At 41.5% G+C, this 24260-nt stretch overlaps 2 protein-coding genes across 2 annotated transcripts; both read left to right on the top strand.

Moving 5' to 3' along the window:
- Positions 1 to 10985: 10985 nt before the first annotated feature.
- Positions 10986 to 17826, top strand: tmem222b (transmembrane protein 222b). The gene is made up of 6 exons (XM_085262669.1): positions 10986 to 11161; positions 11753 to 11837; positions 12830 to 12861; positions 12954 to 13050; positions 13143 to 13273; positions 15822 to 17826. The coding sequence occupies exons 1-6, from the start codon at positions 11046 to 11048 to the stop codon at positions 15907 to 15909; spliced, it is 549 nt and encodes a 182-aa protein (XP_085118795.1). The 5' UTR covers positions 10986 to 11045; the 3' UTR covers positions 15910 to 17826.
- Positions 17827 to 20208: 2382 nt separating this feature from the next.
- On the top strand, positions 20209 to 23925 carry tpbg1b (trophoblast glycoprotein 1b). The gene is made up of 2 exons (XM_085263145.1): positions 20209 to 20712; positions 20999 to 23925. Exons 1-2 carry the CDS (start codon positions 20459 to 20461, stop codon positions 21846 to 21848), a joined length of 1104 nt encoding a protein of 367 aa, XP_085119271.1. The 5' UTR covers positions 20209 to 20458; the 3' UTR covers positions 21849 to 23925.
- The last annotated feature ends 335 nt before the right edge of the window (positions 23926 to 24260 follow it).

The raw sequence follows: 24260 nt of genomic DNA, 5'->3' as shown, positions 1-24260 counted from the left end.
AGTATATTAATCACTAACCTCATATTGCGGATGGATCATCTCAGTTGCTCTCCTGTCTGAAGTTTGGTCTGTTTATAGCATTCTGCCATGCAACTGCATTTGTCCCTAACCACCAGAACTCCTCACGTTAACTTTTATCGAGTGGTAAGAAGTTAGCGTTCATCCTTCAGCTTCACTGTGCTAATGTTATGCTAATGTAGCTGTTTTGCTAATGGTCACGTAGCACATCATTAGCAGAGCTGTACGTTTTCAATTTTTCAAAAATGGTAAATGGCCTGTATTTGTATAGCGCTTTACGCATCCAGTCATCTACCCATTCACGCACACATTCACACAGAAATCTGTCAGAACATGGTATATCTGTTTAGGTGGAAACTAGCGAGCTAACTTCCTGCTAACTTCTAACTCCGTTGAATTTAATAAGTTCTGATTTCATGGATGTCTGGATGTTAATTTTAATTTTTACACCTGGTAAAGCAGCAACGCCGATCATTTTATTAAAGATGAAAGAATTTAGACAGTTTTAATTCTCAGTGATGCCGCAGTGTTCGTTTGACTTTGGGACCTGATGTAATGGAGTTTAGGACCCAGATTACTCCGCGAGGCTCCTGACTACGGCAGCCGTAATGCTCCAATAATCCATCAAGTGGTACGCCTTCATAGTTTACCAAAGTCATACTAAAACATTTTTGACAGATTTCTGCGCGCCGTGTACCACATAAAATCGGTTCGACGTCAGTAAGCACACCCAGAATTTATACATAAAGCACACTGTCGATGTTTGAGAAAATTACAGGATTGTAAGTGTGCCTTATAGTGTGCAAAATACATTATACAGAAAAAAGAATGTATTGCGATATATATCGTTACCGCACATGCTTCAAATTATACAGTGATATGGATTTTAGGCCACATCGCCCAGCCTTAACTCAAAGGTCTATCTTATAAAGACCTTTTTTGTTTTTGTTTTATTTAGACCTGGTTTAATTCTGGCCGTTGCAAAGCCTGGGTCGTGTAGCAGCCAACATCTTCTCCAGAGAGGTTGTCCCGGTGAGGGAGAAGTTCATGGCCCACTTCTCGGCGGAGGGAGCAGTGTCTTGGCAGCCAAAAGAATAGCCTATTTGAAGTCCCAGTGACTTCCCCACAACGGCTCTTTTAAGAGCCACCCACAAACCTCTAAAGAGCGTTCCTGCCTTTTTAAAATTTTCTTAATAAGTGGAGCTTGTCTCCAAAATAAACTAACCTCTCTTTATTCTCTTAAATAATTGGTCTTCACTATGTTCCAATATAGTAGTAAATTTTTTTATTGGCCAATATTAAAGTTATTATTATATTTAATCAATTATATCATTATTAGTTATTACAGCAGTGAACATGAACTCTGTGACAAATACTGAGCTTCAGTAAAGATTCAAGTTGAAGTTATTTATATTTCCTATCAACTTAAATCTTCACTCAAAGACCAGTATCTTTGACAGTGTATATATAGATGTATTATACATAAGATAAGATGACCTTTATTAGTCCCACAGGTGGGAAATTTGTTTCGTTACAGCAAAAGTGCAAAGTTATGTAGCAGAAATTAGAAAACACTGGAATGGAATAAAATAAAATACTATATACAATAAGATTAGATAAAACTATAACAAAATAATGAAATAGAATAATATATACAATAGAACAAAATAGAATACAAATGCTATATACAGCTGAGTAAGAAAATACAAAAGTACAACTTTGTCAGAAAAAGAATTGCACTTATAGCAGTCTTATTGCACATGTGTGGGTTTGATCAGCTGCAAAAGTCTTTGTTGTAGAGTCTGACAGCAGTGGGGAGGAAAGACCTGCGAAACCTCTCCGTGGGTGCCGCAGCCTGCCACTGAAGGAGCTGCTCAGTGCTGTCAGATTCTCCTGCATGGAGTGGGAGATGTTGTCCAACAGGGATGAAAGCTTAACCATTCAAACATTCTCCTGTCACCAATGGCGTGTCCAGCGGGGTGGCCTGGGGGGGGGGGGGGGCACAGGCCACCCCCAAACCAGACTGGCCACCCCAGGTGCCACCCCAAAGGCAAAACAATAAAATTCAATCAAATATCAAATGTCCGATTATGTTTTCACGGTGACGCTCAGATATCCGAGTGTAAGTGAATGCAGCATCGCTTCTGCGCTATGCGCATCACGTTAGCAAAGGTAGGAGAGCCAAGCGCGAAAGATGGCACTGCAGGAAACAATTTTTCGGTGAAAGAAAATGAGGACAGAATAAATGTCCCGGTAAGTAATATCAAGTTTGTTGAGTTTAGTAAACTTCGGTGAAATTAGAATACCAAGGAAAAAATAACACTTAAAGAATTATTGCAGCTGTGGAATATTTCAGACAGTATGCTACTGAGGGCAGCTAACATAAGAGTTATGAGTTATAAGATATAATCTAAGTCGTAACATTGCTGTATGGAGCTGCAAATTTGGTTGCAGGTTAACATAGCTGGACTGGCCATCGGGCATATCCCCAGTGACTTATTTTTTATTTTTTTTTGTAATGGCATGAACAATGAGAGGTGGTGGATTGGCCAGATGCAGGTCGATGTGTAGAAATAACTCCGTTGTTTGGTGGTGGCTATGACAGGGCTTCCACAGAGGCAACAGGTGGATGAGGGAAGGGGAGGCAGGAGGAGAGACCCGAAGCAGCCGCCAGTCCGAGTGTCAGGTGAACTGAACTTCAGGTAAGAGGTTATGACCTGCAGTCTATCTGGGTCAGATATAAACCAAGTTTAGGTGGAGTTTATTTTCATGTTGCTGACTTTTTACTGTCAGTTGCAATAACTCATACTGCGTTCTAGCCAGCTTGACGGAGTTTTTATACAGCTGGGTGGGTGCTATGATGTTACTGATAGTGAACTTTATTTTATTCATAAGGTTAGTAGAGTTGCCAACGGCTCCTTAAAAAAATGGAATGGTCCCTCAATCAGAGAAAATATTACGCGTTTCGTATTGAGCTGAGAAGAGACGCAGTTTGTCCTGGACTTTCGCTATAATGAAAAAAAGACACAAAGCTGGAGTTATTCTGTCGTTACGCTGCACAGCTGCCTCTTCTCTCATTCTCTCCCCCTCCCTCTCCTGTTGCTACTTCAATCATGAAACTGATCAATGATCAGCTGATCGGCTTTTCTCTCTTGTTTGTTTATCGCCCACTTTGCGCCAGAAAGAGGAAACCAGCAGATATTGCGCTAAACAACAGCAGCACATTTAAGCTTGATCAGCTGTTGTTAGAATGTATTTAATATTAATTTCTAGTATCAGCTGATGTTTGCTGGAGCCACAGCTGTAAAGCTGCTGGTCATGATGTCTGTTTAGATATGTGGTGAGAGGGAAACATGAAGATGAAACCAGGAGATGTCCTTACTGAATCATCAGAGCTGAACAGGTGATGGAGAAACAGGTTTACCTTTTAGGTGACATGAATGAGTTGAAGGGAAGTTATGAACTGTTTCTGAGAGACAAATAACACCAGGATCCTTTTTTATGTAGCTGACAGCTGGTAACTGTGCAGGGGCAGGTCTAGCAAAGTTTTGCCAGGGGGCCAGGTAGGGCATTAACAGGGAAAGGTGGGCACAAAGAAATACTTTTCTTTCTTATTCTCATTTAAAATACCTAGTTTTTATTAAATAATTATCTAAATCTTACAACCAAAGTTTTTATCTGACGTAAAATGTATAGAAATCATACATATACCAACAAGACTGTACATCACTGTCACAACAGCATTTGTTTTCATTCAAAGTCTTTATGGCTTTACTACCTGGTGGGTCGGTCTGTAGTGAAAATGCCCGATTTTTTGTCCCAGTCCAGCCCTGCAGGTTAATACTGGCAGTGTCACCATGCCAGCTGACTGTATTTCATCATCAGCCAGTGTTGTTCTTTATCAATATTACCAAAGTTTACCATAAGGCAGCATAGAAAGTATTTACTTGCTTTCAGGTTTTATTCAAATGTTAGTCTTTTCATTTGTTTCCCCACTTTTTTCCTGTTTCAAAATCAAACACCAGTTTGTGAGAAGATTATCTTCTTTTTTTAACAGGCAGATAAAGTTTTGCATTGGCATTGGCTAATTTGTCAATTGTTTGTTACAAATGTTCGTATTTTAATTTTCAAAAATGTTTTTGCCCAAAACATATGTGCACTATATGTCAGTAAAAATACTATGCAAATATTGCTGTCCTTGAATGCTGAGTAAACACTGACAAAGCACTGATTGTATCTCTTGTACTTTATCAACGCAGTATCTAAAAACTTTGCACCGTAGTGGTTAAAATCTCATTCTAATAAGAGTTAAAAGTGCATTTGGTTATTAGGTTTATAGGATTATTGAATTATGGTTAAGGGTTGGTAGAATTTTTTTTTTAAACATTATCTGCCAATTAAATCTGCCACCCTTCTCCAAATCTGTGCCCCTACCTGGCCCCCCCAACAAAAATTTTCTAGACACACCACTGCGGCTGTCACTCACCACCTCCACTGGGTCCAGAGGGCATCCTACAACATAGCTGGCCCTTCGAATCAGCCTGTTCAGTCTCTTCCTGTCCCCGGCAGAGATGTTGCCGCCCCAGCAGACCACACCGTAAAAGATAGCTGAGACATAAGAGACAAATATTGTTCTTTTAATATGTTGGCATTACTAAATTTGGCTCAATGCTTACGTATATGTGTAAAAAGAAAGTGTACAAGCTCTGATAACTATTTCTGACAGAATAAAGAGTAGACTGATATATTAAATGTTCCTGTATTGGGTGAGAAAATCCTACCATGTCATAACTGCTTTAAGTCATACAGAATAGATATCAGAGCCTTAAATGGGGCGATCGTGGCTCAAGAGTTGGGCGTTCATCTTGTAATCGGAAGGTTGCTGGTTCGAGCCCCGGCTCCGACAGTCTCGGTTGTTGTGTCCTTGGGCAAGACCCCGTTGCCTACTGGTGGTGGTCGGGCCACCAAACCACGCCTGCGCCACATTCACAGAGCCACCAGTTAATTGTGGCATGCTTCAGCTCAGTGAGATGAGCAGCTGTTCTCAGACCAGGAGGCCCTGTTTCAAATCCTGCTTATGGCAACATTTTCTTCAGTTAACACTTCAACTGTTTAAACTCTTTTCCACACAAATTTCAGCTTTTTCACCTCTTTTTAGCAAAATTTTCAGTTTTTCACTACTTTTCAGCACAAATTCCAGCTTCTTAAGCTGTTTTAGCACAAACTTCAGCTTCTTTCCCCCTTATACAGTAGAAAGTCTGCTGATTCACCCCTTTTCAGTACAATTTTTAGCTTTTTCACCTCTTCTTAGCACAATTTTAATCCTCTTCTGCTCTTATCAGCACAATTTTCAGCCTTTTCACCTCTTTTCAGCACAATTCAGCTTCTTCTGCACAGTTACCCTTTTTTTTACTCTCATCATATCTTTCTTTTGGATCAGAAGTGGTTTGGTGCAGTGGGATGCGCAGCTGCTGGGAGACCTGGTGGCAAGGGTTCGAGCACTACGTGGGACCGATGCTGCACATCTTCCCTGCCTGCATGTAATCTGCTTTCTTGACACTCTTCAGTATAGTCTTTTAAATAAAGTAGAGTTTACCTTCTACACCTGTTTTCAACAGAAAGCTCTCCTTCTTCTGCTGTTTTCAGATTCCACTACACGGCATTCACGCTGCATTTTCGCAGGAAATGGAACTTTTTCTAGTTATTCTAGTTGCTCAGACCTTTGCTGGTTAACTACTCCCTCAGTTTTCAGCCGATTTTCACCATTCAAACTTTAAACTGTTCCGCTCCTTCTCCCGATGTATGCTATAAGTTTTGGTGCTCATAACCTTTATACTTTTTCAGATATTAAGCTTTTTATGCCATTTTTGGACCTATTTTGCTGAATGGGACCACATTATCAGTGTGATCACCAGTTTAGCTTTCCGGGGTGAGCAATACTTTAGCTCAGTGAGATGAGCAGCAGTTCTCAGAGCAGAAGGGTAAGGTTCGAATCCCCCTTATGGCAACATTTATTTCAGTTAACAGTTTAACTGTTTTTACTCTTTTTAACACAAATTTTAGCTTTTTCACCCCTTTTCAGCAAAATTTTCAGTCACTTCTGCTCTTTTCAGCACAATTTTCAGCTTTTTCACCTCTTTTCAGCACAATTTAGCTTCTTCTGCACAGTGCACATTTTTTCTCTCATCATATCATTGTTTGAGCCCAGAGCTGGTTTGGCTCAGTGGGATGAATCGCCGCCGTAAGATCTGGTGGTAAAGGTTCAAACCCAACATGTGACATTTGCTGCACATCTTCCCTGCTTTCTTGACACTCTTCAGTCTAGTCTTTCAAATAAAGCAGATTTCTGCATAGAGTTCAGCTTGTACACAGTGTTTTCAGCAGATAGTTCTCCTTCTTCTGCTGTTTTCAGATTCCACTGCACAGCATTCACAGTGCACTTTTGCAGGAAATGCAACTTTTTCTAGTTAGAGAGAAAGAATCTGTCTCTAATTCCATTAAAAATGTGTTTTCTTGAGCAGTATTTGAACTGTAAATTTGTACTCATGCTCTAATCTTTCACATAACATCCATAACATGTGTGTGTAACTTCATCTACATTTACTTGAGCAAGCAGAGTGTCTTTTAGTGTTACAGACACATCAGCAGTAACCCTGTTCCTCTTCACAGTTTTAAATATAGACCTAAGTGTGCTGATAAAAAAATTTGTAAAGACTACAATGTTTGCCACTCCCTCCTTCTCACTGTTTATCTCTCACAGAAGTATTTGCACACTTCCTGTTGTTAACCACACTCGTTTAGTAATACATACTCCCTGTTTCTACTTTTTTCCCCCCACGCTCTAACATTCTCTCAGTTAACGTTAACATTGTCTGTTTTTGATGCTGTTACATTGGAGTTTATTTTGTTATATTGATACTTGCTACTTTTATTTTATTAAAAATCATTTGTAAGGGTGGAGAAAAGTTGTTGCATTGCTACACTAAAGCGGATTCTAACATTTTCAAAGGCATATCGGACATAGTGAAGACATGGATTTGGACAAAAACACTTACGTTAATATGGCAGTTACATTGTGTATAAAGGAGAATATGAACTAAATTTGAAAAGAGTCAAAAGCAGAAGTACATTCCTAATAATGTACTAAGAAAAAGTAGACTCCTGTAAAACTAGAATAGTGTGACATCTAGTGGACAAAAATGTAAACTCAAATTAACACAAACCTTGCAAGCACCAGCTGATAATCATATGTGTGTGTGTGTGTGTGTGTGTGTGTGTGTGTGTGTATGTATATATATATATATATATATATATGTGTGTGTGTGTAGCTGTGTAGCTGTGTAGTCTTGTAGCTGTTAATAACTGTTAATATGACACCCCATAATCTTCCTATAATAATCTGTGTGTTTGTTTCATTGTCCAACAATTCCTGCTGCACAATCAGGATTTAAGCAACAAAACTAGGCACACAGGTTGGTCTCAGGCCTCTCAAGGCTCTTACCTATAGCAGATGGTATGATGTCATTTGGCAACAATTTTATGTATTTATTTACATTTATGCAACAATAGCACCTTATGAAACCATTACAATAATTTTTATTTTACAGCTGAACTGTACTATATTATGGGTATGCACTAATAATTACAATAATAAAAATAATGATAAAATAAAACAAAAAACAAAAGCTGAATTTTAAGTGAGTTACTTGATTTAGTTTTGAAAAAATCAGATGTCACTGTCAGAAGAACAGAGGAGTCTGCTATTCACATATGTTGCACTGTAGAGCATTATTGCATGAGGTATGGAAGATTTCCTGCTTGTGTCCTTATGGCAGCGGTACTGAAAGTGAGAAAGTGCTGTGGAGCGTCAGATACTTGTACTCCTCCACCAGGCCATTTGGATTTACTCCTTCTTCTGAACATCATTACCAGTCTGGTCTTATTAAGTAAGCCTGCAGTAAGATGCAGTGTGTTTAGTGAAGTGTGGATTAATTTAATCCAGTGTAAATTGTGATTTAGGAAAGATTTGCATACAACTACAATGCATTTGACCTCATACTCAGCTCATATCAAAGTCTTTTTAAAAGTAAACCCCCTCATCATTGTACTTTAAGCTCTGCTGTACCAGCGATTCTTCAGTCAGTCATTCATATCACAACAAACTAAGTGCTACATACTGTGTGCAGCGAGCAAAGATATTTGGGACTTTAGCCCCCAAAACAAACAGACCTAAAAATGTGAGCCTTCATATAATATCAAAAAAGATATCAATATCCCCACTTCAGCAAATTACACTCAATGAGTGGACTGATTGATTGTAAGAAGTAGGTTTGTGTGCGTGTGTGTCTGACCAGCACTTCCGCTTTTGTGACTGTAAAGTAACAATGAGGGAAAGCCCTGTGTTGCTGCAAAGCGAAAGCAAGGAGTGTTTTCCTCTCTCTAGTTACACTCTTTTTAGCCAATAAAAAGGACACATTTTAACCTCCTTTCCTTTTTCTTTTTTTTTACACATCCTTTCAGAAGACTTCACTAACTAAATATGTTTCTAAAAGTGTGTAATTAGACCCTCTTGTCATTTCTTGGATGTGTAACCACTGTCCGGGGAGCTGAACTGGAAACTATCGGATGCTTGACATTTTACTTTCCAAACCTATGACTGAAAAGAATACTGTGTCACCGAGTTACAGTCCCTAAAGCAGCCCGTCTCCAGGCCTAATTGGGTTGGATGGCTCAGCCAGAAATCGAGGTGGCATTTTGCCGGAGAATTCCCTCAGCTCCCCAATGATGAGCCCAGTGTGCCTTCCTTTATCAACGTCTGCCTGCTTTTGCTGAGTAGTTTGTTTTTGCCCTTCGCACAATTTATCACCTGTCACATCTAATGGGACCCAGTATAGAGTACAGAGAGCCCTGGTGGATCCCTTGGGTTCATCTTTGTTTCCATTTCCACCACTGCCATAGATAACTCCTTCAATAGCTGGAGCCCTCCACCTCCACAGTGCTGGAGGGTTTCTGTGCGCTGGCATGGAAACAAATAAAGGCCTTTGCAATAAACAGGATAGAAGTTCCATTAAAGCCTTTGTGGTGAGATTGAATTTGGATGATAACAACGGACCTATTTGACTCAAAACTGGGAAGTTTTGTTGGCAAAGTCTTAAAGAGTCTGAGTGAATGTATTTATTCCCCAAAGTTACAAAGTAATTTAGATACACAGAGCAGGTACAAATATGCCCAAAAGGTCATGGAAGGATGAGTGAAAATCTGTAAGTCTCACAAAAATGTTTTCTCTGCCCCCTTCAAAAGGAGTGGTGTCATCATCATCATCATCATCGTCTTGTTTCTGCCCTATCATATCTCTCCTCTAAGCGGAAGGTTTGGCTATTACTGCTTTTGAAGGATGTTTCTAAATATTTATCCACAGCCACACACTGTATAATAGATCAAACTCATTCCACAGGATCAATTAATTTGAGATGGAAAACTTAGATTTAATTTGAGTGTTTTGACTAAAACAGTTTTTAGTTTCAGTCATAATTTAGGCATCTAAGTTCTTATAGTTTTACTCAGTTAAATAGCATAAGATTATAGTGTTTCAGTTGACTAACAGTGTAGGTGTAACAGTTTGGCGTGTTTTTACTAGTGAGAGTCATCCACACAGTTTTCAAAGCATCTTACTTTTCTTGACATCAAATGCAAAACGTGTCCACACATCTACCTGTTTCTTGTGTTGACATTTTATGGCATTTTCATGAGTGTTACGACCCGGCTCAAAAGCCGCAACATAAATAAGGAGACGGACACCAGAATTTAGGTGAGAAGAGGTTCTATCTTAAAATGCGTTGCAAGTTGGCTAAAATAGCTGGTACTACCAAGGCAAGGGCTAGCGAGCCTACCCTGAAAGCCTACCTCAGGTATGCTTTTATCCACACCTGACTAGGCGTGGCCAATTAGCAACAGCTGAACACACTGAGGAGATTAGGGGCTGCAGAGGGGGCGTAAGAATGAGAAACAGGGACCATGGGAGCTAGCTGTACCATTTCCCATTGAGTTGGATTAAATGATTAGCTTGTGTTAAGTGTAAAATTAAGCCTTTTCATGTTTTTATAACCTTAATACTATAGGTTTTCACATGCATGCACACGTTCTTATCTTCTTCGGCTCTTATCTTGGTTTCCCTGACGACCACCTCTTTTTCCTCCTTTCAGCACCTCTTGCCCACACCCTGCTCTCAGATGAGTGTTAAAAACTGTAAGTACAACTCGGGGAGCTTTTCTTGAGTAAAGCACTTATGGGCTGTATCCACTTTGAAAATGGTGAAAAAATAAAAGGAATAAATGTGGGGGTTTTTTGTCAATAAAGGAAATAATAATGGAATAAAAACAGAAACATTTCCACGATACCCGTTTCTTCGGTTGTACATTTTTAGAAAAGTTAGTGATCCCAGTTTGTTTGGGGGATTTTATGTTTTTAAATTTTGTTTTATAATATAATACACATACTCACAAAAATGCATTTTCCTTACAAGTGTGGAACCATTTAATGGGAAATAAACCGACTTTCCATCAGCATAAGATTAAGATTGCCAAGAAGCATTGTTAGAACAAATAATCGACCAAACACAACTTTCCTTACTTTGTGTGCAAACACACACGTATCCCACTGGTGACTGATTCCTCATAGGCATACAAGTATCCCGGAAACAACTGCTGTCACGAATCCAACAGGATAGTAAAGCTAGAATAGTGAAGTCTCATCAAATAAGAGAAGGCGCTTCCGGTTGAACCTTTCAAAGTAAACGATGTAACTTTTATAAAAGTGCTTTGCGCTTTTAGTCTGTCTCTATTTTTCTCAGATGTGGCGATAATGTCAGTGAATTTAGCATATCTGTTGATACTGATGCCGTCTTTACGATTTTTGCCAAACTAAAAGTAGATGTAGTGTTTTATTTTGACAGTAAGATTTGTTTTCCGCTGAGTATCCGGGTAGCTTGACGCGGTGGGACAAATGAAGTTCATAGTCCACAGCTGGTGATGGCGGATGTTGAAAAAGAGAGCATGAAGAATTACCACATAGCTTCGGAGAAAATTAACCCGGAGGCCAGTCGCTATCCTTACTGTATAGTGTGGACACCTATCCCCGTGTTATCGTGAGTTATCGCTTTTTGGCTAAATGCTCCAGAAATCGCACGAGGTGACAGCAGTAGCTTAGCTAGCTAGCAGACGCACAGTACCTTCCTGTTGCTGCCCTTCTTCTAAAACGATTTATATTAGATTATCTTCGCTGCTAACAAATGTCTAAGTTACAGCTGTGCACGAAGAACTGTTACATTTAATGAACACGGTTTAAACTGAAGATGTTTGTACGAATAAATATAAATATGCAGATATTTGGATCACAGATACGAAGCAAACAAAATGGTAAACATGCCAGCTATTAAATGATATGCTTAAAGTCAGCCGTTGAGGATTTTGGCTCATCAGTGTTATAGTTCTGCGAAAGTATATCTTACTGAAACTTTGAATATCACAACGCAGTTGCTTTAAAACTCATACTATCGCCTTTATTTTCAGTGATATTACTAATAAATAATACACTAATCAAAATTGTGTGTGTGTTTGTATTGGCTTGTCTAATCTCAACGTTTGCAGTCAGGCCCTCTTAAATAGTACTTCAATGTGGTGATGGTAACTTTGCAGGTTTGTTTGTTTGTTTGTTTGTTTGTTATTGTTTCTCTCAGATGGCTGTTTCCCTTCATTGGTCACATGGGTATCTGTACTTCCACTGGAATCATCCGGGACTTTGCTGGGCCTTACTTTGTTTCAGTGAGTACTGACTGAAGTTCTGCAGCATTCACCAAACAATCCTTTAGCCCTTTATGCTAGATTTACTATGGTAAAATGCCCTTGTCCGTGATAGATATGAGCGTAAAGAGCTCACTATTAGTTTTAACAAAGGGTCCAATAAAAATCGGACATGCTGTGCCTTGAGACCTGTTGCCTTTAAATCCAGTATTTCTCACTTCTGACACAGAATATAAAATAGAAATGAATAGATGGCTGTACATCTACTTGTATACACTGTGCAGTATGAGCAAATTAAGGCACAGCGCTATTGTGTTTTAATGTGGGACATCTAGGTTTTCCAGTAGGACCAGTAAGACTGTTTCACAGTAGTGTAGGCAGTCATTAATTAAGTGTGGTTTTAGTGCTACAAAGTACTCTCCCAGTAATCTCATGAGCAATTTCATACATTTGCAGTGCCACCGCTGGATTATGCTGTGCTGTGGCAAAAATAGCGATGTTTGCCTTGTGTGTCAGAAAACATTCTGTCTTTGCAGCTGTAGAAATTCCTAAAGAGAGCTTTGTTTTGCTGCACTTTTGTGTTGTCAGACTATCGTTTAACACGTTCTTTGTTTTGTTTTTTGTTTTTTTGGAATATTCAGATTTGTTTATTCCGAAATGTCATTTTCTTTTATGGGAATTGAAGGTACACTATTCCTTGTAATAGAAGAAAGAGTAAAGAGAGCTTGCAGCTTGGATCCATTTTGACTTGTATACGCAAACACAATAGTGAATCCTAACAAACAGGATGTTAGACCCATTTCCTAAATTGATGCTAAACTACATATTCCGGCTATTAGGGTGCTGAAAATGTCTCTTATTCAACCTTACATAGCTGAACAAGTTTTGCCCTAATGGTGGTGTCTTTGTTTAGTGCTTTGATGTAACCCCCCACCCAAAAGAAAAACCCCAAACAACATAAAACAGCTTTCAGTGAGCACAGGTAACTTAAAGAAATATTTCATCTTTTGCAGGAGGACAACATGGCTTTTGGACAACCAACAAAGTAAGTAATTAAATATCGTATTTTTTTTTTATTTTTGTCTCTTTACATCTGTCATACACAACAATAAAGTTTGTTTTCCTCCTTAAATCCAGATACTGGATGCTTGATGTAAGCAAGGTTTACGCCAGCGGCTCCAATGCCTGGGACACAGCCGTGCATGACGCTTCAGAGGAGTATAAACACAGGATGGTAAATATGTGGTGTTGTGTGAATGACTTTGCCTCAACTGTGAAGTGAAGAAATAGTGGGAATGATTCTTGATAATGTTGTCTTCTCCAAAGCACAACCTATGCTGTGATAACTGCCACTCGCATGTCGCAATGGCTCTGAATCTGATGCGATATGAAAACAGCACCTCGTGGAACATGATCAACCTCTGCCTCCTCGCTCTCATCCACGGAAAGCATGTGAGGTAAGAAAAGCTCAGCGTGTCTGAGAGACTGAAAAAGATAGAAAAACAGTTGATGTGGAGTTTTTAGTGGGCAAACATTGCAACAGGAAATTATTGATGACGTACTCTGGTGTATATCTGATATTGTTTCAGTACTGAATTCAAATAGCTAGGCTGGATAGTGGATCCATTCCTTTCAATTCTGCATTGTTCTGCGTGTACTGCACCACACGTCAGCAGCAATTCCCTGGCTTACTGGAACCAAATGTAACAGTGCATGAAGAAAAACTAGGATCAGTCTGGAGGCATTTCCGGTTTGCTATGGCAACAAGCTCTGTTTTTCTCTTATGTGCTCTATATTTTCTTTGGGATGAGATGCACATACAGTGAAACAGAGAGCAGAGAAGGGAGAGAAATTGGAGTAATCCTAACTAACAGCAGCCAGTCCCCAGCTCATGCCCGATCAATGATTTTGCTCAAAAGCTTCACTTTGTCATACCAAAGATTGATATTTTTTTTCTTTTTTTTTTCTCAAGCTTGTTAGAATTGTACACAAACTTTTAATTTTGCTTTATGGACTCTATTTCCGTGCATGTTTCTGTGGTTCAATAAATCACTTCACCGGTTTCCTGTTTTCCTGACGAAGTATAAAGATTTCAGGGGAAGCTTACAAACCCATGTAGAGGCTCAGGTCATGGTTTTTTCTTTTCTTTTTTTAAAACATCTTGTGGCACTCAACTGTAGACTGTTGCTAAAAAAACAAACACAATTATTAATCACATGAATTTTCTATCAAAATCTAACCTCAGTTACGATGATCTAGTGATGTTTTACTCGATGTTTCATTTGCTCCAGATAAGCATGAACAGACTAACGGTATCCTTTTAAAAAAAATTCATCTTCCGGGGAGCAATGAAGTGAACTACTTTCAGAGGAATGCGCATAGTATTAGTAACTACCATCCTTATTCTCGAGATATCTGAAGGCTGTCTACCTTAGAAGGAGGTGATACAGTGCAAGCCCTGTACTCAACAGCTGCTCTCTTCAAAGCCTGCCTAAGAAGTAGGGCTGAAGCCTGTGAATGAGGTTTCTCTGTGGAATCCCAGGGGTTCGGACATAATTTCACAGGTATGCCTTGAACCTGTTGTGTCTCAGGACAAGAGAGAGAGACCTGATTCTTGGGAAATAATAAGAGTGTATATAGGACATTACTGGAATGTCTTTAAATTATAGCATGACAATAAAAAAACTACACATCCCAGCAGAACTGCAGTAATTGTCAGAAAGTATCGGGAAGCGAGACCTCTGAAGTTGTCGCAGTCACTCAGTTTTTTTTTGTTTGTTTTTTTAAATTATTCTTAATTGAAAATGTGCTCTGACTACCTGCTTGATCGTTAAAATTTTAAAGGGTTGTTTAGTATAACTTAATCACTCTTACTTACTTATGCAAAGCAGCCTCAATATTTAGTCTTATTTAATCTAAGGATATTTCTTGTGACTGCTTTACTAGTCGATTAAATTCAAGAAAAAAAATCATGCTATTCCGCTAGTCTTAACACAGATGCCACAGAAACGTGTAGCCCTTTGTGCTATATATAGTGTGCGTACACACACACAATTTAAGTTTGCTGAGTGCGGCTTAACATAAGCATCGCTAACATCATCGACCTTCTTTCCTCTCAAGTTGATTAAGAGTTGAATTTTATTTATATAGCGCCAAATCAGAACAACAGTCGCTTCAAGGCGCTGTATATGTAAGGTAGACCCTACAATAAAACATACAGAGAAAAACCCAACAATCATATGACCCCCTGTGAGCAAGCACTCTGACAACAGTGGGAAGGAAAAACTCCCTGTTAACAGGAAGAAACCTCCTGCAGAACCAGGCTCACGGAGAGGGGCCATCTTCCGCGACTGGTTGGGGCGAGAGAAGGAAGACAGGATAGAAGACATGCTGTGGAAGAGAGACAGAGGTTAATAACAGTGTGTATACAATGTCGTTAAACGTCCCTGTGATCAACTGAACATTTGCTACTTTGCTCCGACACAGCGTACATGCAACCCTTGCTTTCTAGAACATTTAGAGATGTCTTGTGAGGCTGGCATCAGTTACTTTCCATTTTGTTTATCCCAAAAGTCCAGACACCAGTGTGTGCGATGTCTGTGCTCTAATTAACGTATTTTTCTTAGTTTTTTAGCTTTCCACACCAGCTGCTTGTTTTGCCTCTCAGCAGGGTTAAACAAAAAAAAAAAAAAAGACGTGTCTATCATCTACACTGATTGTTGCCATAGCTACAGGAAGAACAAGGTTGAAGATGCCATGTCCCTTGTCTTCTGCTGGTTCAAGTTCAACTTTGTCACTTCAACCATATACAGTTTAAAAATACACAGTGAGGTGAAACAACGTTCCTCCAGGAACCAAGGTGCTACAAGACAGGTCATTATAAGAGCTGTGGTTGGGATGGGAGGGGGCTCATAAAAAAATAAGAGCTCATTCCCGCGATTTGTATTTGTGTACATCACCGCATGCTTGTTTCCTCACCTTGGTTTTCCTGTCATCTCTCTCCAGCTGTGCAGGCTTTCTGAAGACCTGGCTGCCTTTTCTGATGCTCATGGGCATCGTCCTTACAGTGGCCCTGGCCCTCAACCTCCGGTGACCTGGGAGCAAGTCTAGGGACATGGTGGAAACCCCCTCGTGGGTCAGAGGTGGCGCTGACCTTTTGAACAACACAGGAGAGGGGAAACCAATAACAAAGACTCCTCACCTCTGAGAGAAGATTGATGGACAGGATTGTTTAGGACATGCCTGATTGCTGGCTCGAGCATGATCACTGGCTTTACTGCCGTGTGGATGCTAGAATGTCCCAGTGATGGAAGTCCATTTATAATCGCCTGCAATGACCAGGACTACACAAAAGCATTTATTGGATTCTGAATATTAAAAGTGTGACTGGCGGTTTTAAGCCATTGCCGCCTGCAAAGTGTAACAGTAAACAGTTGAAAAGAAGTACCTACATTGTTGAACTCTTTGAGGGAAACACATCCATGCCTTGCTTTCAGATTTTACTCTGATTGGGATTGTAATCCCATGATTCAGTGCTTCCAGGATGCCAAATTTATAGCGGGGCGCGCCAACATGTTAGTTCAGTTAGCTGCCTTTCTGCAGGAATCTATTGCATCTCATGCTTGACCTAACGTAGCTCTTCCACAGCACTGCAACGTCTACCTAAATACACAAAAGCAGTTTGTTTTTGTGCATTTTCTTACTCTGTAGGATATCAAAGAGTTTGCATCTTCAAAAGGGAAATATTTTCTCAGATCTGTTGGACATGCATTACACATATCACCTCATGATACTGTTATCTATCAGTGCAACAATTGTAGCAACCTCAATGAATATGGCTGTGGTAGAAAATTAGAGAATAGATAAGCCTTTTTGTGTGACCAGCACAGACGGTGTCCTTCCATATCTTAGTCTCTCAGTAGTGGAACAGTTTGTCTGTGACTCTAAAGGTGTTGATGAAAAGCCAGCTGATGTCAGAGGTATGAAACCTGCTGCGATTTCGTTTTGTTGTCCCTTTGCTGCGTTCGACTTTTACGAGAAAAAGCCAGAGTCAGTGCCTCGAAACGACCTCTCTTTGCATTTTCAGCTTTATGGTCATTTATGACTCCTCCTTCTAAAAAAGAAATGCACATGATGGTTGGCACTCAAAATCCGTTGCCATGGCTGTCGTGAACGGCTTCAAATCCCCTCATTGTTTGCAATCAAACAGGGAAAAAAGTGTTGAGCCCTCTCTTTGTCTGCGGTGCTGCCAGAAGCAGCAGGTAGCCAGGATCCTCAGGTTTTTTCACGCTCACCGACCCCTGTTGAAAATCCCCCGTTTCCACCTCGGCGCCTGACCAGCGTTGCTCGCTCCTGCTGTTTTTCACCTCTGCAGATCAGATTGGAAGGTCATTGTGAAATGTCAGCACTGTTTCGCAAAGCTTTGATGTATACCGACCAACATCCTGCAATAATCCAAAGTAGATGTCATTTAAGTGTGAGCTTAAAGGGGTTTTCTGTAGTAACTCCAGGGCTAACACCATTTTCAGGCTCCTGTTGGAAGCAGAATTTCTGTGGCCTCTAGTTCTGTGTTTCACCCATGTTGCCTGTAAATACTTACACATCAGACTGTACATCAGGTGCTCTTTATATACTTTGCTAACTTGATCACTCTTCAGATTTGAATGGCCCTCTTTACTGTACTTGTAATGTCTGCTTGGCAGTGAGGCAGACCTGTGCCTGGATGAGTGTGTGTGTTTGTGCGTGTTCTGCACACTAGAGAGAGCATGCACTTGCATGCCAGCATGTGTGTATTGCATGCATGCGAGAGTGAAACTGTTGGAGAGGGATGTTCGTGGTTGGCTCATAGCGATCGCTTCTTGATTATTAATCGGCTGCATATCATTGCAGCAAACTGCCTAGTAATTGATTTCTATATTTATTACTCAGTCTTTCCCTTAATCTCTTTAAAATGTTCTGTATTCACTGGTAAAATTGAGTGAAAATAAATAAAATATTAGATTGTACCAGACCTGCCTGTTTGTGTTTGAAATGGCCAATCTGGATCCCAACTAGGTTGGCAGCTCTCTATAAAATATAAAAACATTATATTTAGTAATACTTTAAAGATACAAGAAAAAAATAAATGTTCTAGGGTAGAATCGCACCCAGCCATCTGCAGTAGCCTTTAGTATAAATGAGTTGCCTTCTCAACCAGGTGAGATGTAACAACACCCACAGGGAGAAAAGGGAAGCTGCTTTTTAAGACTATTGTAACATGAAAATTGATTAAAAATCATCAGTGATTCTTTGAAGTATCAGTGTAAGCATAGCACACTATTTTCTAATATTTTGTAGATAATTAGATTATTTTTTGGTTATTAATTTGCATAGCTGAAAAACTGCTATGATGATCAAAGAGCGAGTACTTTAACTAGCTGGGATCTGGATTGTCAGCTTTGGGAGCTCAAAGTTTAAAAAAAAAAAATTCAAATCTGGTAAAGTATTTGTTTTGTTCTGAGGGGAGAGTTTCATGTCTTAAATGGTTGATTTCAAATGTGTGCATTGCTCCCTTTGACAGAACAGAACAAACTGCCTGTAACTGGAGTGAAAAGAGAAGGAGACACCAGTGCACGACTGAGCAACGGGAACACTTGTGCCACCAAGTCTGGGAAACTGATGCCTCGCCGGAACTGAAGAGGCAGCAGCAGTGAATTATATCTCTGCTAGCTTGGGAAGTCATCATAACATGGCTCTTATTTCTTAGGTTATTCATCAGAATTATTTTTCTCTGAGTGAGCATGCAAAGACCAGAACCATTTATAGCGCAAAAGGCTAATATGATCAATAAGACAATTAACGCAGCAAACTTGGACATGAGACGTGTAGTTGTAACCTACATGAGGCCTTTTGTGGAGATAAATTTAAATGAAAGGTGCTTTTTGCATCATAAAATGACATTTATTTGCAGTGGTAGAATAGGTCAGTAGCCCTTTAAAAATGCATATGTATGCCCTAAGATGTCAACTATTTCTTTTAAATGACTGAGCTGAGCAGACTACACTGCTGGGTCCAAGAAGGAGCATGCCTTTAAAGAAAACGTGGAAATGTGCTCATTATGCCTAAACTGCAGTGATATTTAAGGTGCAGACTTGGTGGACCTGTCTGTGGAAAATCCCAGTAGAAACAAAGAGTAAAGTGAAAATCCCTTTGGTGTTCTGTAATTGCGCTAAATGTCAGAAAACGGACGGCAAACGGTGTCTTTGAATGTGAAACCTGTCCTTAATGAAGCAGCTCATTTAGCGCACTTTGAGGCATAAAAGGCAGTGGAGGAATGAACGGTCCTTTTGAGAGCAGCCGGCATGCCTCACAACATTGCCGCCTGTAACACATAAATATGAAGGTATATTTCTGAAAGAGAGATTGTGAAGATCAGCAGTACTTTGGGCCTATTTAAGGGCGGCCATGTGCGGGAATGCCACACTGAGTGGGGATGATGTGAATGGTTTTAGATGTTGCCTCCTGCGGTGCCTTGTTGTATCCAGGAGCCGGGTCCTGGAATGCGGAGACCTGTGGCCACAGCGATTCAGACCGCTCACAAAAGACAGTTGGGATGCTATTATTAGCGCCACCATCCATGTATACTTATACCAGTCTGCAATGTCAAAAACCCTCCTTTGTTTCTCTAATCCCAACATATCTTCTGTGGCTGCAGATCATACAGATGCGAACTCTGAATGTGTCCGACTTCCAGCCTTAATGCGTATAAAAGTTATTATAGATTTGTGGCTCTGCTTTTCTCTCGCTTGAATTCGCATCATTCAGTCGTGACTGCTGTGTTTCATCAGGGCTGTCAGCAGGAGGGATGATGCTTTAAGACTGAGTCATGATATGCGAGAGCCTTGCTCGTCTTTAAATACTCTCGGAAGTCATTCAGGTAGTAGTCTTTGGAAGTTGTCGGAATAAATTTATAAAGAAGAGGAAGTCCTCGCAGCTCTCATACTCAGCTGCCAAGTGGCCAAAAGTCTCATTATCTAGTAGATCATCGTGGTGTTAAAGAAAAGGGGGGATCAAAGGCTGAAGGTTGGCCCCCAAACACTCCTCCCCCACATTTAGCGCACACCACCTGGGGAGCTGGGAATGACGAGTATGTTTGCCCGTTCTTTGTTCTGAAATAAAACTGTTAAAGTCCAGAATTCATTACATTCACATTTATATTTGAGTGCAGAAAAAATGGGAGAGAGAGCGAGCGCTGAAATCCCGGCCACTTTCTCCTCCTCATCCATCCTTCATGCCTGCGCTCTCTGCTCAGGGCTGAGGGGAAGATCTCGTAGATCCGGGCGGAGAGAAGCCCCTCCCCGCAGATCACTACACTCCTCGATGGTCCTTTTAACTTCATTGCTGGAGCAGAAGCAACGCCCCGAAGGATCAAACACCCCCTCTGATCTGCACGACCCTCACTTTTGTTCTCATGGAAATCAGAGCCAGCCTCCCGGCCACACTTTCTGCAGAGATCCAAAGTTAAAGGCGCATTCCCGGCCGGGACAGCTCGTGATCATGATGTTTCGGTGGAGCTGATCGTTTCTCCCCGTGTGCGTGTATTCTTTGTCGCTGTTTCTTGCCGCCGCTCTCTAACCGGACACTTTTTTGTTTTCCTTTCCAACATGCTGGATTTGACGCAGGGCATTGTTTTCTGCGCGCTCCTCGCCTCCGTATACGCGTCTTGCCCTCCTCGCTGCGAGTGCTCAGAGGCGGCTCACACCGTGAAGTGTGTCTCCAAAGACCTGCAGAGTATCCCGGCTGGGATCCCGGGATACACGAGGAATCTGTTTATAACGGGGAATCAGATCAGCCGGATCGGTCCGGAGTCTTTCAAAGGGTTGGAGAATGTTACCAACCTATCTCTGAGCAATAACAGGTAAGAAACTCTCCCTGATCTCTGGGGCTCTTTGTTATTGTGCTAATGCAAAGCTCCGAAGGACTGAAACTGTGACAAAACTCTGTTTTCTCATTCTTCACATGTCCCCCATTGTTCTTGAACTGCACCGATCCATTGGCTTAAGTTCTGTTACCCGTGTGCATAGTAGTAGACTGTGTTCAAATGATCACGTTCAGTTTTCTTTCAGGTTTGATTCGAGGTAAATGTGCTTTCATTCTCTCAGTCTTGATGGTGATTGCTAATGATGTGTCATCTTCAAATCCAGAATTTCTGAGGTGGAATCCCTCACCTTCAAAGGACTGCACAGGCTTCGCTCTCTGGATCTGAGCAACAACCAGCTGGCTGTTATTCATCCTGAGGCCTTTGCCGTCCTGAACCAGTCTCTGCGGGAGCTCAACCTGAGCCGAGCCCTCTACAACCACTCTGCAGTGACCAGCTTGAGCACGGCTTTCCACTGGAGCTCCCTGGAGACCCTGAGAGCACTGGACCTGTCGGACAACAGTCTCATCTTTTTGCCCCCGCGCATTTTCTCCTACCTGAGCAGCTTGCGGATGCTCCGGCTTTCCAACAACTCCCTGGTGGCCATCCACAACTCCACCCTTTCGGGTTTAGAGCAGCTGGAGGTGCTCGACCTGACGCTCAATGCCCTCAAGACTCTGTCAGAAGAGGGCCTCCAAGAGCTGGACTCCCTGCCCAGAGCTGCTCTCCTGCTGGGAGAGAACCCGTTCACGTGCACATGTGGAATTGAATCTTTTGCTCAGTGGCTCAACAGGTCACAGAATCGCATCAGAGACGTCGAGAGCCTCGCGTGCGTCTTCCCGGCCAGCATGAGAAACACGTCCTTGCTTGCCGTGGGGACGATGACTCTGGGATGCCACGAGAGAGATGCTGCCGCAGATCTCGCTCTGCAGACCTCTTATGTCTTCTTGGGTATAGTCCTGGGCTTTATCGGCCTCATCTTCCTCTTTGTACTCTACCTCAACCGCAAAGGCATCAAGAAGCGAATCTATGACATGCGAGACGCCTGCAGGGAGGTGTGGGAAGGCTACCATTACCGCTTCGAAATGGACTCTGACCCCAGGTTATCACAGGTCTCCAACAGCGCTGATGTGTGAGAGGACATTTTGCTGTATTTTCTGATGAGACAGACTTTCTCACCCCCACACATATATATAAGTAGAAAAGTGTATAAAATGTACAGATGTGTAAATATATACAAAGCAACATGTTCAGAGCCTTTGAGCCATGGTGACTGAAGCATGCACTGTTATCGGCTATCGCTATTCCTTTGCTGTCCCGAGTGGGCACGATTGTTCCAAAAAGACTATGCCGGCTGACTTTTCTTATATCTGCTCCTGCTCTTTATGTACTCCACAAAAGTAACAGCAAGTGCCTAAAGTCAGGTATTGTTTTCCACATGGCACAGTCATTCAGTATTTAGCTGTTTGAAAAGAAGCAACAAAACGCTGCCATACAAACTCGACACTATTAAAACAAACCTCTGGGAATTTAAAGCACAATCACTCATTCATCTTTAAACCATTTCACCTCCTCCCTCCCAGGGTGCTGGAGGGGAATTAAACCACCAGAAAGCTTTTCCAAACGCTCTCCTTAAAAATAATAATAATAAAAAAAATATCACCGCTCCGCTCCTCTTTGGCAGTCGGATAAGAGGGAGGGGTGGACAATCCAGCGCAGACCAGCGGAACTCTACCGGCCCCCCTTCTGCTATTTTTTTTCAATGAAATGTCGCTTTGTGTCAGTTCCTTGAGTTTTATTGTCAAAATGATGAGAACCAGTCCCCGGGCCCGGGGCCGCTGAAAGCAGTCTCCCTCCCTCTCTCCTTCCTTAAAGACAACAGGCTGCTCTGGAGGCTCTTTGAAAGAGAGGTCTGGCTCTCCACATTTTTCTGTTTAAGGGATTTTTTCTCTCTCTTTCCGATGATAAGATACAGATGATTCTGAAACACCAGCTACATTGTTTCATTCAGCAGTTTGCTCTGACCAGTTAAGGGCATTAAGTCTTGTGAAAAGGAAGAAGAATATGTTCTTAGCTTTTCGTTTTTCATTTCGAGAGAAGTGTCTTTTAGGGGAAGTTGTTTTTCCAATAATTCTTCGTTCACCTCTTTAACATCCAGAAGGTCACCGGTAACCATCTAGGGTCAGGGGTAGGTTTACGGTTACTTTACCACCACCCCCACAAACCCTGGGCTCAAACCCTACCCCTGACACTTAGGTGGACTGCTGATGAGGCGGTGGGGGGTTAGAAATTAAACATAAATGTACATGCATGTCAATCCAGCATGGCCAAATAAATCAAAATGTATCCTTACAGCATATTTATTTCAGCCATTGTCGTCTTCATAGAAGACAAAAGCGATTCTCTCAGGCCTTTTGAGGCTCCAAATTCAGACAAACACACACAGAGCGGATGGCAAGCTGCCATTCATCAGTTTGTTTATTACCCACATTTCTAGCTGTCTGTGGTGCAAAGGAGGCCTGCAGTTAAGTGAAACAGCCTCGCCTTTGTTTGATGCCAAAGTAGCATCTTCATCCCATCAAGATGTTCTCCATACTCTCCTGATAGCCAGAAGCGTTTATAACCTGGAACCAGTTCACTGCATGTGGAATGACAAAGCATTAGAAAGTTGTACATGTCCATGCTGTCATTTAGCCCAAATGTAACCTTGTGCATTATGCAAACAGCAGAAATGAACGTACTGTTAATGTCCGGAGGTATCATTTCTCCCGAGCTGCGGCACCACATTAAGCCGGGCATTTACTCGGCGATGAGAAAACAATTGAGGCTCGTACGCCGCGCACAAAGGGACGGCTCGGGTGGCGAGACGCCTCAAATGAGCTTTGTTTCTCGGCGCTGAAAAGACGCCTTGTTGACACTCATTCTGTTTCTGTTTTCACAGACGGCCATTATGCTGTCACGTAATAGGATTCACTCACGATGACAAAGTCGAGCGCTCTGATCCAGCTATTGTTCAAGTGTCATCATTCCTAATAATCTCCTCCTGGGGGGAAAATCCCGGGAAAAGTTTTCATTTGGCATTACGCAACGTGTCACAACCGGGGCATTAAGCCGGCCACGGGTCATTGGTGTCAATTTGCAAGACAGAGAGAAGAAGAATGATTCCCTGCATGTCATTACTTCCGTTTTCACTCATTAAAGTGTGGATTTGAAGCAGTGCCTTTTTGTCTTTTTACGAGTCTGCCTGTCTGAGAAATGTATGGTGTGCTTGGGCTGTGGGAGACTGCCTCAGCAGGAATCCAAGGAAAGAGAGGAACTTACAGACCCATCCAGGCGCTCTCCATTACTCCCTGTGCTAAAGAGAGGCTTGTTAAAAACAGGGGGAAAAAACTACTCCAATTACTCCTCTCCCTCAGACTGCCGCACGTATCTGATTAAAAGATCATGTCTCTGTTTCAGTTTTGCGTTCCCACAGGCTGTTTTTTTTAGGTTTCTTTTGAGGAAGCAGTTTTAAAAAGTGTAACAGCTTTATGTTCCCGTGCAGCGTG

Source organism: Mchenga conophoros, linkage group LG22 (assembly GCF_057382185.1).
Source record: "Mchenga conophoros isolate Kocher_MC1m ecotype Shallow Benthic linkage group LG22, M_conophoros_male_GT1.1, whole genome shotgun sequence".
In the NCBI taxonomy this organism is placed as follows: domain Eukaryota; kingdom Metazoa; phylum Chordata; class Actinopteri; order Cichliformes; family Cichlidae; genus Mchenga; species Mchenga conophoros.
This window is presented reverse-complemented; position numbering and strand designations above follow the sequence as displayed.